The 16,538-nt window shown below is 37.5% G+C and overlaps 1 protein-coding gene across 7 annotated transcripts in view; it reads right to left on the bottom strand.

Moving 5' to 3' along the window:
• PDE1A (phosphodiesterase 1A) overlaps positions 1-16,538 on the bottom strand; it is a 335,038-nt gene that overhangs the window by 12,862 nt on the left and 305,638 nt on the right. For 6 of the 7 annotated variants that reach the window (XM_072811394.1, XM_072811390.1, XM_072811389.1 and 3 more), the window contains one exon: positions 15,705-15,850. In XM_072811394.1, the coding sequence (XP_072667495.1) occupies positions 15,705-15,850 (146 nt within the window). Of the gene's footprint in view, positions 1-176; positions 1,608-15,704; positions 15,851-16,538 lie in introns of those variants that run through there. The other variant, XM_072811391.1, reaches the window with a different exon arrangement.

Genomic DNA, 16,538 nt, shown 5'->3' with positions numbered 1-16,538 from the left:
CTGCAAAAATTGGTTCCCTTTCTCTCATGGAGCCAGGTAGATTTCCAGCGAGTAAATGAAATCTTCAAGTTTTTTTTTGTCACACTGGAGCTGCCACCATGCATGCAGTTTTACCTAAGGATGTTTACTGATCAGGAAAACTTAACGTTTGCATGAACTGGCTTTTGCTTCTGAAAAAAAAGGGTGCTTATTTAAAAAATATCGAGACAAAATTATTTAAAAGTTACGAAATACTAAATTGTACTTAAAATTTATAATGATCCATGTTTATAGGAATTATTGTGGAAATTATAAAGATAAATATAATTGATATTTTTCTTAATTTTCAATATATTTTACTTTTGCTCCTAAAACTTCTTTGTGATTTTTGTGTTCATTAGTAATGATCACGAAATGACCCCCCCCCCTTTTTTTTTTGGAATTTAACTTATTTTTTCACCATTTGATTTGTTGCCTAAAAAGCCCAGATTGCCTAAATGAGCCCAGGAAGCTCACTTCTAGTTGACTTCAACTAGAGTAGGAACTCTCAGAATCTAATAAGAAGCTATCTTGAAGGATATTAATATTTGTCTACTAACAAATAGTATACAAGTATTAGGATGTAGGACCATATTATATAAAGCAATAATATGGAATCTATGACTTATTTCAAAAATAAAAATATAATCATACTTCCTGTTCTTTTGTCTTTTTCCTACTAATGTATTTTAATGATCTTAACAAAATATCGAATTCTTTGTAGAAATACAGAGTTAGAAGGATCAATGCCCTTACGTAGGTTATGACTTGACTTTCAGGTACAACTGCACTCTATCATTCCTTAATCTACTGAAAAAGCATCAAGAAAACCATTAAGCTTTTCTTCTTATGTGTGTATCTCATGAGTTATAGTCATGCACAGTACATCCTACTTTTTATAATTTAATATATATAAGTAATCTATTTAACTCATAAGCATTTGGTAAACTCATAAACATTATGGTAAAGTATAGGAGGACATTTTTGGCTGACTCTGGGTTTCAGAGCAACTATTAACTGATTGGAAGTTAAGTTTCTTTACTATTTATAAGACTTTTATATTGACTAAATCTTTAGTTTAGGAGAGTTATAGGCATACATTTTTAAGGAAAACAACATTGTACACTGAAAAAACATACTAAAATATATATATACTGAAAATTTTACCACAGGAATTACTTATACTTACTCATTTGTATATAAATGTAGCATGAACTTTATGTATGAACCAATATATGTTATAAATTCTGAGTGATCCAACTAAATGATGGTAAAGACAAAATCAGCTAAAATTGTTAAGCATAACAATAAAATAGTGCTCAAGAAAGAAAAAAAATGATTTGTAATACTCAGTGAGGACCACCTGTCAGAGTACCCTTGACCAAATAGAAAGAACAAGAGGCATGCTTTGGAGGAAGAGGATCATTGGAAATTCTGGGAATAACTTATATTCTGACTATGTACAACTATGGATAAAATCTCAAAGTTGCCCCAGAATACATCGGCTTCATTTCCAAATTGAGAAAGGAGCACATCTTCCTACTTGTGTTCCTACCAGCACAGATCTCTTCTTGTCCTTGTCCCAGGACCTGCGGGGAAACCATTTTTTCATCATCACTAAGTAGCCCGTAATCACAAGAGAATGCAAACCTGCTCCTTCTACCTTCCTTCCAACTTTTATTGTTCACGTAAATACAAGTGGGGAGTTCACTTAATAGTATCACTATTAATACCCCTACTTTTTTTTTTTAAAAAAAAGACTTTATTCATTTATTTAGAGAGAGTAGGGAGAGGAGCAGAGGGGTAGGGAGAGGGACAAGTAGACTCGGCCCTGAGCACAGAGCCCGACGGGGCTCAGTCTCACAAACCTGAGATTACAACTGGAGCCAAAACAAGAGTCAGAAACTGAACTGACTGTGCCACCCAGCTGCCCCTGAATTCTGCTGCTATTACAGTTCTTCCATCAACAGTTTGGACAAGACTTCTGTGAGAAAATTTAGAAAATGTAAATAAACCAACTTCTCACAACTAACTTCTAGAAGATGATCTAGAAACTATCCAGAAGGCCACTGGCTTTGAATTTAGATAAACCAAGTACAAATACCTGCCTTTTTCAAAGACCGCTTGTATGGATTTAGACAATTTTGATTCTCTAACCTGCAGTTTTATCAGGGCTATAATTCCTACCTTGTGAGGTTGCTATAATATTTGTTTGTATAAATGATCCACGGGAAGATACATAAACAATGTAAAATTTCACTCCCAAATTCATAGTTTTCAACATTTTAAAATAAAAATGTCTATGGGATATAACATACACATTTGAAAGCTCAAGGGATCAAGTTGCATTGAGATTAAACAGAAGTAGATTTGATGAAGCAATTATACTGCTCTCTGAGATAAGTTTTGGGACAAAGTTGTCTTCTCTTTTTGGATTTACTACTACCATGACGCTATTTTCTGGGTATTATATTAAACGGTGAAAATGAATATGGAAGATTCATTTGCAATATGTGTGCAAACCTGTGATTTGGGTAACTAACTTGCCCCCGCAGACCTCAGTTTTCACATTGGTAAAATGGTGATAATACCTGCATTATAGGCTTGGTTGCCTGATTCAATAGGATAGAGACCACGGCAGAGCTCGGTCTATCACCTGGCAAGTAAACGTGTCTTTAGTAGAAAAGGTTTCTGCATCCTATTTAGCACTAACACCAACGTGATTTCAAAAATCACTTATACACACTGTAATAGTCAATACTGCATTTTAAGATAGTTCAAATACAAATAACAATATATAAGGTTTAATTAGTGAACCTATCGCAGTCTATTAAAATGTCATGCTAATCATAATGTAAATTTGATCTTTTAAATATTTTAATACTTCCCCATCAGTTTTAAATATTTCCTTTACTTCTAGTGGTTTTGTGTTTTAATTTTTCAAGCAATGATACAAGACCTATTTTTACAAACTTTTTGTTTCCTGTTGAGAGAGCCTATGATGTTTTCTAGCAAAATACGATTTACATAAACTAGTTTGGCTAAAATATTAGGTATTCAATACACTTCAAATAAATTATAAAATGTGAAAAAGTAAAGTATCTATCTTATTTGTAATTCATATGATGATTTTCTGATTACGAAGGTAGGTCGTAGGTACAGTGATTTTTTTTTTTTTTTAAATGTCCTGACGGCAATAGGAAACAAAGCTTTTTTTAGGGATTCTAATGAAGTTGAAAATGCTAAAAGCCAACCACGATCATCCCAGACATGTGTAGGCATGGATGAAGGACTAGAGATATCATTTTAGACAAATAATCAGGCTTTTGCTTTGTTGAATGGGTTAAATTTGAGGCCAGAGCTAAATCGTGCTGTACAAATGAGGGGATTTTTACTGGCTGAGAGGGAAAAGAGAGGAGTTAAGGTCGTGAATCAAGAGGAATATGGGACTAAAAGGCTTTTAGAGAAAGAACAGAGGTGAGTGATGACAAAGAAATTTTCCTTTTGCTCGGAGGTGTATCGTTAAGACAACAAAGCTTTCAATGTCCTTGGAATTTGGAATTATTGGGGGAATATGACAAAGTCTTGAACCTAGGCTAGTGTTAGCAGTGTGTTACCCTGAAATTCTGGTTACATTTGTCAGAGAAGAGTAGCACCTGAGAGAGAGAACTGTCTCCGAGAGCTGGTCCCTACTTCCTGCCTAGGTCTTCAGTCTCATTCTGCTCCCATCACCTCTGCTCAACAGCGCTACCTCCAATCTGCTCCTTTCTTCCCCACCATCGTTTTCTCTACTCCCCAAAGTTCCACTGTCACAGTGTTCCCCGCAGAGTTTTCAGAGGCTACAGAACTCCTGTGAATCCTTGCAGTGATTTCTCATATTGCACAAAGCAAGATGAGAGCAAGTGAGTAGGTTTTGGGTGTCTGAAAACACAGAAAGTATAGATATTGTGCAAGAGAAGAGGCTTTGGGGGAACATCCCCCACATCTAGTTTTCCCTTTTTCTACATATCAGATGTTTCTTTTCTCTTTTTAGATCTTTTCGCTAACCAAAAATATATGATAAAACATAGTGGGTAACATAAATTTCATTTACAGGGCTCACCACTAAATTGAGACCTTCATAAAATAAAGACCTCCATAAAATGGGAGTCAATTCTCCTCTACCCAATACTGACCAAGTTCTCATCTGGCTTAGGGATCTGAAGAGGAATAAATATTCCATGAATTCTGCTCTTCAAAAATCCTATCAGCTTTTTGTTTGGCACGTAGAAGGCCTCTGTAAGTATTTTTGTAGTGACTTCGTTATAGTTCTCAATTTTTTGTCAGGCTCCACGGCTTTATTAAGTGCAACACACTCCAATCACAGTATCTCATGACATACAGTGGTTCTTGCTAGGTGGAGAGGTGATGCACACCTCCAGAAGGGAAGGCTGGAATCTCCAACAGACAATGTGCAATTGGAAACAGCCTAAAATTCCTCGCCATTTCCACTCATTCCTACACTGCTTTTGGTAGGCCCCTTTTGAACGCATTTTTTTCTCTTCCCATTTTGAGAATGCAAGTCATAATGTGATAAATATCCCAACTGGAGTATGAATAAGACAGCTGTACTTCTATAACTTAGGGGTAGCCTTTTTGGAGAAAGCAGGTTAATGGAGTTTGGGAAGATAGGTAGGATTTTAAAGCAGAGTAGAGGAGGGGACCTAAGAAGTACATTCCATGAGGAAGAAAGAACAAGGATTAAGGCAGAGAAAATCTACTGCCTTTCCTAGGAGTAGAAGGTAAACATTCCAGAGGAAATGTGTGACCCGAGACACAGATATTTTAAGGGATATCGTTACCAAGGTACACTCTGCTGTTTCTTGAGTACAGCTTGCCAGGGTGGAGCTGGCTCAGATTCTAAACTGTACTTGGCTTGTCTTGACCATAAACTGACTAATTTCCTGCTCTCTCCCTCCATGTCTGCTGCATTCATTTCAATGCACAAGAGCGTTCTATTTTGAACTACCTCTGTAAACTGGAGATAAGCCATACTGAACTTTTAAAAAATAAAATAGCCCCCAAGGTGCTAATATGCTGCCAGAGTTGAAAACTATTGAGTTCTGCTTTTACAATAAATGAATAAGCACATACTCACTGTTCAAACTGTATGTAAGCTCTCCTACATTTAAGTGACTTTGGTGAATACCACCTCTTAAAACTTCATAATTCTGATCTTCCAAATGTTTCCAGTCTATCTACCATGCCCCTGATCTAATATACTGATAATATAGAATATCAGCTAAAGAGATGAAATTGGAAATGGGAATAAACTAAATGCATAATATGTAATTTAGTAATAGTTTGAAATATACAACTTAAAAATTACTAGTAAGATCTCATTTAAGCTGTTAATTGCATTATTGAACCATGATTAGAGAGAAAATGAGAGTGGACACTAGTTTTTTCTTTTCTTTTTAAGATTCTATTTGGGAACATAGAATATAGAACATAGAACATAGAACATAGAGAGAGAGAACATGAGTAGGATGAGGGGTAGAGGGAGAGGAACAAGCAGACTCCCCACTGAGCATGGAGTGGAAGCCAGGCTCGAACCCAGGACCCTAGGATCATGACCTGGGCCTAAGGCAGATGTTTAACTGGCTGAGCCACCCAGGTGCCCCGAGAATGAACTCTAGTTTTTATCTGAAAGACTTTGCTTCCCTCTGTTTAAATGTCCCTTCTGAAATCTAAACAGTATGCATATATTTTCATCAAAAAGATGCTTAAGATTTGGTCCTGGGAGCTTAAAAGTTATAATTTTGTTTACATGGTGAGTTTTTATTCATTAAAAAGATAATGGGAAGGAATAACTAAAACATTTTATGAACAAATATTTTAAAACATAATCTTTTAAAGTAATTCAATACAAAGTAATGTGGACATGTTTTTGTTGTTTAAAAACAGTGTTTTTATTTTCTCTAAGCAGCAGATATAGAATCGTTAGGCGCACTGTTAGAGACTGGTAGGGATTGCTGGCTAAGAAGAAAAAAAATGGGCCCAGAACGTGAAGAGAAATCTATGGGATAAAAGCACAGAGACAGACTCCAGAGTGAGACGGGCACTTGGGAGGGAAAGTCCTGCCATGTAGTTGGTTTGGGTGGGATGCTTAACAATCAGGTCTCAGAAGCATTAGGACAAAAGGAGAATGAGAGATCAAGCAAAAGGGGGACGGCAAAACTCTGACGGCCTACAAATGGCCAAAACAGGAGGTCAAGTGTCAGAGGCAGCCGGTGATAATAACAAGAAGCAGATGGGACAGGGTATATCTAGGGAGATGAGAGGGAGAGAACAGGAGTCAAGCAAGGTGGTTATCCCAAGGGTAACATCACATTATGAACCTCGATGGCATTTAAAGAAAAAAGGAGGTCAAGAACTCTAACTGGAATAGGCTTACTCTGCTTCAGTGAAAACATTTGAATGACGAGCTTCGGTTTTCTTCGAACTGTAGCAGGGGGCCTTCAGCTAGACATGATGTTTTGTCATAGAAAAACAACACAAGTTATTTTATTTGTGCACCTGATTTATGGGCTAAGAAATTGATATGTATTATACATATGCTATTTAAAAGACTTAACTACTTAATGTTTTTGTACTTAGTGATTTTTAGAAAAAAAATCTGTACGATATTTGAATACATTTTTTGGTCTCATGTTTTCTATCAAGATCCCCAAATTCCCTGCTGAGACAGATAACAGCTATTTGCCTCATTGTGGATAAAGCTCAGAAAATATGCCATTGAGTAGAAAGGTGTTCATTAAAGAATATGTACTGCATGATCTGCATGATATCATTTACACCCAAATATGCCAAACTAAACTATGTGTTGTCTGGAATTATACAAACAGGAATAACAGCTAGGAAACAAACAAAAAAAAATCATGAAATTCATAGTAGTGATTAGATCATGAGAGGGAAAGAGGAAAGAAACAATTAGGGGAGGAAAGAAACAATTAGGGAAACACTTGGAACTTCCAGGGGTGATAATATATTTCTTGGCCTAGATGATAGGTTTTCTCTCTCTCCCTTCTTTTCTCTTTCTTTCCTTTCTCTCATTTCTCTCTCTCTCTCTCTCTACTTTGTGGTGGTCACTGTCCTAGGAGCTCCAGAAACATCAGTAATTAAACAGACATCCTTGTTCTCATGAGCCTTGTTCTGAGTGGGGGAAGACAGACACTAAATATTAAGTGTAGCAAGCCAATTATTTAAAGGTTAGACAGTGATGTGCAACCTCACTGACAAGGGACAACTGTTGCTAGATTGGAAAGCAGAGAGGAGACAGCCGTGTTGCTTGGAGGAAGAGTGCTTCTAACAAAGAGATGCTGGTTCAAAGCCCTTAAAGCAGGAACAAATCTGATGTGCTTAAAGAAAGAAAACAAAAGGACAATGTGGAGTTTAGCGTAGCTGGACTAGAGCAAGCGAGTGAGAGGAAGGAAAATGGGAATTGGATCCGCAAGATAAAGGAGGTAGCACAGACATGGGCCATATAAAGCCTTATGGGCAACAATAAGCTACGTCTGCCCTGTAAAGGATCTTGGGACCTGATTGTTACATTTTAGGTATTTTATAAGTTGGTTGTTAAATCTAGTAATTCTTTTTTTTTTTTAAAGATTTTATTTATTTATTCCTGAGAGACACAGAGAGAAGCAGAGACATAGAGGGAGAAGCAGGTTCCTCACAGGAAGCCCAATGTGGGGCTCAATCCCTGGACAGGGATCACACCCTTAGCCAAAGGCAGATGCTCAACTTCTGAGCCACCCAGGTGTCCCTAAATCTAGTCATTCTTAAAAATAAAATTATAGAAGCTACAATGAAACAGACTGCATTTAAAGCAAAGGTGATAAATATTTTTTAAAGTATTTCCTAATTATTTTGACCCATATTTTCATTATCTATGTCTCGAGGTTAATTATATCCACCAAATCTGTATGATGTAAATATCTTATGTGCACATCTCTTTCCCAACTCCCATGTTCAGAGACTTCATACTGATAGCTTGAAACTGGCTGGCCATGTGGGAATATTTGCACCATGGATGGCATCAAACTTTATGAATTGTGGCTTGATTTATTGTTTCATTGTTACCTAAAGTGGTGGAGATAATGATAAAAATAGAGATTAAATTTAAAAATGTGTCATGTCTACAATTGCTACACATTGTAAATAGCAAAGAGATTTGAGGAAATTTTTTTCCAGTATTCAAAAATCATTAAATTACCAAGAAGACATTTGCACTTTTGATGAACAAGTGAGGTGGACACATGTCTCTTCTATATTTTCTATGTTCTGACATATGCTTTTTTTATACTTTCGTCTTATTCCTTGATACAAATGAAAATATCAATGTTCATATCTGAACAACTTACATTTGTCAGTTGCCACCATAAGTGGACCATAGACAGAATTTGGCAAAAATCAATGAAAGCATTCTGTGAGAACCAATAACCCATATAGAATTTACAACAAAGGCTACTGGTATATTTGATTATCACTTTTCAATTATGTGTTAGATATCCTGTCTATCAGTAAGAGGTCTGAGAAACCTGCATATATGTGTGTGTATACACTTGTTTTGAGCCAGTTGTTACGCTTGCCAGCACGTTACTGCTTGTAGGCCGCTGCCAAGATTGTCCATTGTAAGAATATATGCTGAATTATTTACCTATAAGTAGCACATATATGTTTTTATATATTCTTTTGCAGTATATTTCACAATATATATTTTTAAAACCAAAAAAGTAAACAACTTAATTCATCCTCTATGACTATTAAGAAAATTGAATCAGCAGATGAAAATTACCTCACAAAGAAAACAGCAGGTTCACATGTTTTTAAAAGTAAATTCTGCCAAATTCAATGCCAATTTCAGCCTCACAAACTCTCAAGAATTTAAAAATTCCAACTCATTTTCTGAGGCTAGGGTAACCTGAATACCAGAGCTACGAGCATGAGAAAGGAAAATGCAGGCTAATCTCACTCATAAAGATAGAGTTTTTAAGTCAGCACAAGTACCACCTACATTTTGGGAAGTTAATACATCACAATTAGTTGGGCCTAATAAGGAAGATAAGGTGGTTCAACATTAGAAAATCTATTAATATAATGCATTATATAAACTAATCAAAAAGAAAAATCATATGAATTATTTAAAAAGCCACAGGGAAGACATTTGATAATGTCAAATGTCCATTTAAAGTACATTTTTTCTGAAACCAATATTACTATTATCTGTTAACTAACTTGAATTTAAATTTAAAAAATTTTTAAATACTTATTCTTAACAAATTGTTGATGGAAATGTAACCTCATAAAGAGCAGATCAAAGAAAATTAAGACATATCACACTTAATGATGAAACATGAAACACCTTCCTTTTATATTTAGAGAAAAGTCAAAAGCTATCACCATTTCCTTGTCAGATGATTCTGGATAAACTTGCTAATGCAGTTGATTCAAGAAAAACAATCATTAAAGGTACACATTTGGGAAAGAAAAAAGCTGACATTATTTGCAGAAGATCAGTATTCAAAAGCAAATTGTATTTCTCTACACCAGCGAGAAACAGCCATTTGCAAAAATAACAAAAAATATAAAATACTGATGGAAAAATCCAACAAAATATACTCAGAATTTTGAAATAAATTATTAAGTATAAATACTGATTACATGGTATACAATATGCTTAATGTGATGCCAAGCATCTAATAACACTATGTATTTTCCATCACATTATTATTATTACTATGAAGTAAAAGTAAACTTCCTGAGAAACATGAAAAAAGATATATATTAGATATATATGAATAGGAAGACTCAAATTCATAAAGATAATTTGCTCCAAATCGATATGAAAGTAATTCTAACAAAATCCTAATTTGTTTTCCTTCTTTGGGTGGACCTTATGAGCTACTGAAGACAAAAGCAGGGCTTAAGATTCCAAATGAGTGATGATATCATACTGAACATCTATGACTCCAGAGCAGTTATGTAGGAAATAAGCTCCCAAAAGAGACTAGAAAACACTCATGTGTTTGACAATTTTAATGCATATTTTAAAATGTCAAGCTTGCCTTAAACTAGCACTAGGTTTCCTTCTGCTTCTAAACAGCTGTTACTGGTACCCAATGGGCAAATCTGGTGGTGCCTCGGTTCCCACGCTGCCTCCTTTCCTCACTTGTTTCTCGCCTTTGAGCCTAGTATTTTGGGGTTTGAATCAATATCACAAGAAATCAGAAAGTTACCCAGTACAGTAAGAATCATATTGCATTTCATTTCAGTCTGACTTGCCTCTACCCCCACACCCCAATTCCATTGAGAAAAACTTGTTTTTTTGTTTTTGTTTTTGTTTTTTTTGTTTTTTTTCCAATCAAAGTGGACTTAGTAGATCTGGTTCAATTGATAGTTATTGTGTCTAAACACAAACCAAACCATCCCGTGGCTTACCAAAGTAACTCATTTGCCTTGAAGGGGAACCAATATTTGTGTTTGCCGTTTGGGGGCTAGCCCTAAAGAGCTTCTTTAACAGTTCTAGGCATGAAGCTAAGTGTATTCTAAAACCTATCGGTTAGCTTATAGGTTTAAAAAATTTCTGCATAAATGGCATCTTGCTTTACTGCAGTGGCTTGTGTATTTTGCTCAGTGCTTGCTCAGTGTTATTTGTGTCTCCCATCCCTGTTGGGACTTGCAATTAAAATTTGTGTATCTTTACAGTCGTATGCTTTTCCATAATATGAATACAGCACAGCTTGTGAATCCATTTTACTGCTGTTTTCAGGTTTTTTTGCTCTCAAGAACAATGCTAGAGTGGATGTTTTGTTCAAATCTTCTGATGCACATGAGAAAAAGTCTCTCTAGGGTAAAAATACGGAAATCAAATTATTGGAAACACGGCAGAAGTGTCTTCAGCTTTGCTAGAGAACACCAAGTTCTTCTGCAGAACGATTCTATGAATACATATATACAGTTAATGTGTAAGAAAAGCAAAGACCCTGGCTTTATTCTTGACTCTTTTCTTGATTTCATATTCCACATCTGTTAACAAATCCCATTAGTTCTACTTTCAAAATATACCCAGAATCTGATCTCCTGTTGCTCTCCCTTCCTGCTCATGCCTACTCATTCAAGTCACCATCTTTATGCATCCAAAATTTAGACATCACTACCACCTGGTCTAAGCCCCCATCTTTTTCCTGTGTTATAAAAACGAGAGCCTCCTTTCCCACCTCTTTGTTTCCACCTCTTTGTTTCCCAAACAACATTTTCCATTCTGTAGCCACAGTGATCCTTATAAAACTTTAGACCATTTTATTTTTCTTCTTCGAAAAACTACATTTGGCTTCCTATCTCTCCTGGGTCAAAACCAATGATGTGGCATCATGTTATCAGAGACTAAGTTTTCCAAGGGCTTTGTGTTACTTGGTGGAAGGGTGAAGTTATTAACTTCATTGTTATCTACTATTGATTATGCGTTTAAATTTTTCTACTTAATCACAAAAATAATAGAAATAGAGTGTAAATATTTCAAACCATCAAGGAGATGAATTGCAATGGAAAAAAGAAACAACTCTATCAGTAAGAATGAAAGCAAGGAAAGTAGGAAAAAAAAAAAAGTAGATTAAGAAGGTTCCTCTAGGGGCACCTGGGTGGCTCAGTGGTTAAGCGTCTACCTTCAGCCCAGGGCGAGATCCTGGAGTCCCGGGATCCAGTCCCTCATTGGGCTCCCTGCATGGAGCCTGCTTCTCTCTGCCTGTGTCTCTGCTTCTCTCTGTGTCTCTCATGAAAAAATAAATAAAATCTTAAAAAAGGTTCCTTTAATTTTAATAATTTTTATCATGAATACTGATTTTCTTGAATGGTTTTTCTGTATCTCTTGAGATCTTAGGTTTTCATCCTTTGATCCTTAATATGGTGAGTTGCATTTACAGAATTTTTGTACATTACAGAACATAGAATCAAATTTTCACTGTGACATAAACCTAGTGTGGTGGTCAATTCAGTCTCCAAATCAGGATTCCGGTAGAGATAAGCAGATGCCCTCCAGAGAGATTCTAGCTCCAAAGTTTCCTTGTCTTTCTGAATATCTGTTCCATCTTTATTTAGACAAGTTCTGAGAGTATCAGCTTCTTTCTCTTTCTTTCTTTCTTTCTTTCTTTCTTTCTTTCTTTCTTTCTTTCTTTCTTTCTTTCTTTCTTTCTCTTCTTTCTTTCTTTCTTTCTTTCTTTCTTTCTTTCTTTCTTTCTTTCTTTCTTTCTTTCTTTCTTCCTTCCTTCCTTCCTTCCTTCCTTCCTTCCTTCCTTCCTTCCTTCCTTCCTTCCTTCCTCTTTTTTTCCTTCCTTCCTTTCCTCCTTTCTTGCTGAGAACAATATACTTTTTAATATTTGTTGCAAGCAAGGAGACAGTTCTCCAAGTGCTGTCTCCGTCAATTTCTTGTTAGCAGCATTTCATCCCACATTTTTAGTTCTTTTTACCATGGGATTTTTCTTTAAGTGTATCTAGTTCACCATTGAATTGGAAATAGAAACCAAACACGCGATGTTATAAATAAAATAAATTTGGCAGTATTTGCTTTACTCTAAGTGTGTATACTCTACACACTGACTCCTTGGAAACTATATTATCAAAATGATCTATGGTTTTATTTTTTTTTTAATTATATTTATTCATGAGAGAGACACAGAGAGAGAGGCAGAGGCAGAAGCAGGCTCCCTGCAGGGAGCCCGATGTGGGACTTGATCCCTGGACCCCGGGGTCACGCCCTAGGCCAAAGGCAGACACTTAACCACTGAGCCACCCAGGGATCCCTGATCTATAGTTTTAATTTGCTAAAGCCCAGCTGCCTGTGTTCAAATATTGGTTCTACCTTTTCTAACTATGGGACTCAGATATTATTACTCAATTCCAGAAATATAAATTGAGAACTTTAGACACATCTAAAGTTTACTGCACATGTGCAACAAAATATTCAGTAGAGCACAGTGCCAGAAAGTTTATTAGAAAGGGAACAATTGCAGTCCCTAATCCAATTCTGAAGAGTTTTCCCTCACAGATTTATGGCAAATAGGTTCCAGGCAATAGGTTGATGTTTGGGGGTTTATTGTTTATTTTAGTTAAAACTTTCCTAGGAGAGAGTTTATTTTGGCCAATTGGATTTTCAGGTTATTAAGGATGAATACTTCAGGTCAATTTTTTCAAAATACTTTTCTTGAAAGAGTATAATAGGAAGTGCTAGGGTGCAGTGGGAAAAACTTTGGGTAAAGAATCAGAACAGTTTGGACTCTAGTGCTGAGAAGCTGTGTGATCTTCAATTTCTGTACGTATCAAACGAGGGCAGTCATTTCTAGTTAGGAAAGTTGTTGCAGGAGGAGACACCTGGCACATAGGAGAGTTTTCAGAAATCTTGCTTCCTCCTCCCTTCCTTCCATCGCTGAAAATATTATGTATCTATCTATTTTCCTTTCTGAATAAATACATGCAAAGTGGAGTTTAAGTATTCATTTATTCATTCATTCAAAACTAAACTCACTAAGTAATTTTAAAGCCCCTACACTATGCCAGGGACATACTAGCTTTGAGAAAATAATGGCAATAAGATAGATATTGTTCCTATTTTCAAGAGCATATACTTTAGGGATTTATATCCTTATACTGCTTCAGGGCCAATATCTTGAATATAATTTGTCCCTAGAGAAAAGTAATTCGAGTCATTTGAAGTCCTCAGTTGGATGGGTTTGACAATATTTCAGTATGGCCATCTGGGTCTTGTGTTGCGTTATGTTCTTTATCCAGTGACAATAATGTATCACAAAGACCGACCCTCTGTACTGGCCAGGACTAGCTACATGACCGCATGGCCCCGTCCAAAATAGAAATGGGGTCCCTGGTTCAAAAATGTCTGAGAAGCTCAAGATGATGATAGTAGAGGTTTTAATGAAGCCCAGGGCCATTCTGAGTGTGGGAGGCTGCGTGACGACAGGAAGTGGCCCTCGTCATGGCTGTAGAGAACCACCTAAGCCTGGGAAACCCTATTTCTTTTCAACTAAGATCAGGCTTATAGGAAAATGTGAGTTACAGAGTCAGATGAAAACATCAGAAGGATATTTCTTTTATTTTCTAATAGCAGAGGTAGGGGAAATAAGGTGTGGACACCATTAAGTAGTTGCTTCATTAAACAAATATTTACCGAGTGCTTCTTCTATGCCCAGCCCTGTGCTAGGAGCTAAGGATATACCGGAAAACACAACAGACCACGTCCTAACATCTGTGGACTGTGTGTGACCGATGCGGAAAACAGACGATACATTTAAAAAGGAATAAGTAAATGTCATTGATTATAGATTAGTGGTACTACACTGAAATGACTAAACTGGGCCCTCACTGGGAAAGACAGGACAGAGGATATTATTTGTCGAGGTCAAGGACGACCTCCTTGTGGGGCTGCTGCAGTTGGAGAGAAACAGTGAATTCTTCACTTACTAGTTATGGGATTTGGGGCAAAGTCATATAGCTCTCTTCTGCCTCAGTTTCCTTATCTGTCAAATGGGGATAACAATAGTATATACCTTATAAGGCCCATGTGAAAATTAAATTGAGTTAATTACAATTAACTGTTTTTTCAGCTAAAAATGAACAACAGCCTTGCCAGCCAAGGAGGAAATGGCCTTGCAGAGAGCTCTAAGAGGAGAACCCCCCAGCTGAAGAAATAATCATTGCAAAGGCTCTGGCGTATTTCAAGAACCTGCCAGAGGCTGCTGTGCAGGGAGCAAAGCACATGAGAGGCCCAGGGCAATGGAACGGAGTGTGAGGAAGGCAGGAGCCAGATTCGGAATTAGAAAGCTAATTTCCTGCACCAAAGATAATAACTGGTACTAATTCACATACACTGTAAACCAAATTGACTAATTTATTTGAATCGGACAACATACCAGAAATAGCAAAAGCTAGCTTCCCATTTGTTTCCTTTAACGGCTGATTACAAATCATTTTTTTAAAAAATATTTCATTTATTTATTTGAAAGAGTGCGAAGAGAGAGCATGGGCAGGGTGGAGGGGCAAAGGGAGAGAGAGAAGCAGGCTCCCCAGTGGGCAGGGAGCCTCAGGCGGGACTCGATTCCAGGATTGACCTGGGATCATGACCTGAGCCAAAGGCAGGTGCTTAACCTACTGAGCCACCCAGGTGCCCACAAATGATCTTTTTCAATGCATGAGTGCAGTTGTCACCAAAAGAAATAATTTAGTAAAACTGAAAAAAAAAAAAAAACACACACGCAGGTCTCTGACACTCTATGTGACATTCCCAATGCAACACAAAAGCCACTTGTAAAGCCTAAAACTCAGGCTCGAGAGCACTTCTAGAGATGAACAAGAGGTTCTCTGCCACGTAAGGTTGTGTCACCATGTTATTGTTCCATCCTTCGCGTTCACGTCACTGCCACCCACCAATACCTGCTTCTACAGTCCATGTGACCTCATCTATTTAAGGGATAAACTAACTTTGTTATGAATAATTAAAGGGTAGCCAAGTTCCAGATACCACCACAGGCTTGCGTGCTTCATAAGAGGAGTAACCTAGGAGGAAAAGAAACCCCCAAATCCCAGAGGAAGAGTTGAGAGAGATAGAGATGGCTGTAAGGTTGCATAAACAACGGTACCTTGAGCAGCCAACTCTTTCCACCTCTCTTTGTTCTGCTGGATGATGTCCACCAGGTTGTTTTTGAAGCTCTTTAGGTCCACGCTTGCAAGGGAGTAGTCTGGGGAATAGGTTCCATCGTTCATGGTGCCTTTCATATTTGATCGTCTAGACAAATCAACAACGGTTACACAAGAAAGGTGCTCAAGCTAAGAGTAACAACCAAAACAAAACAGAACAAAAAGCCCAGAAAACATGAAGCTCAAGATATGAAATAAGGGAGCAGAGCCTGAAACACTTTACAAAACCGACTCCAGAAACAGGATGGCAGGTGCTCGGGCCCAGTTTCGAGCATGTGTCGGGGCTGCTCACATCCCTCCTTTCTCCTCCCGGGGAGGGGGGCCGGGACTCTGGCTGGAAGGCCTGGGTGGGGCAAGGGCTCCCAGAGCACAGGTTGGAGCACCCTCGCCTTACGGGGCGGCCAGGCCTGATTAGACCAGCGGAGACTTGAGGTGAGTCCCTTAGTGAATCACCAAAGGGGTGTCAGGACTCTGGGGCCCGAAGGGGGGATAACCTGCATTCTTCTCAGGGAGAACATTTCCTCCTGCCCTCCCTCCCTGGGCCAACACACAGGGAGCCTGTTGTGTGCTATCAGGAAAGGCTGTGTGGTCAGAGGCGCAAGAGTCGGGCATGATTAGTTTGCAACTGAAAGCTTTAAATAATATCCCTTAAATTTATCAATGGAAAGTGTTTATAGCTGGAAATACTGTAAGTGATCGTATAAATCAAGATGTTACTGTTACACATTCTACACCTGTGGAACCCACCTCAGCTACAAGCCTCATTTTGGTACAAG

This window comes from Canis lupus, chromosome 34 (genome assembly GCF_048164855.1).
Source record: "Canis lupus baileyi chromosome 34, mCanLup2.hap1, whole genome shotgun sequence".
Classification (NCBI taxonomy): Eukaryota; Metazoa; Chordata; class Mammalia; order Carnivora; family Canidae; genus Canis; species Canis lupus.
Note: the sequence above shows the minus strand (reverse complement) of the source record. Positions and strands in the feature narration are given on the sequence as shown.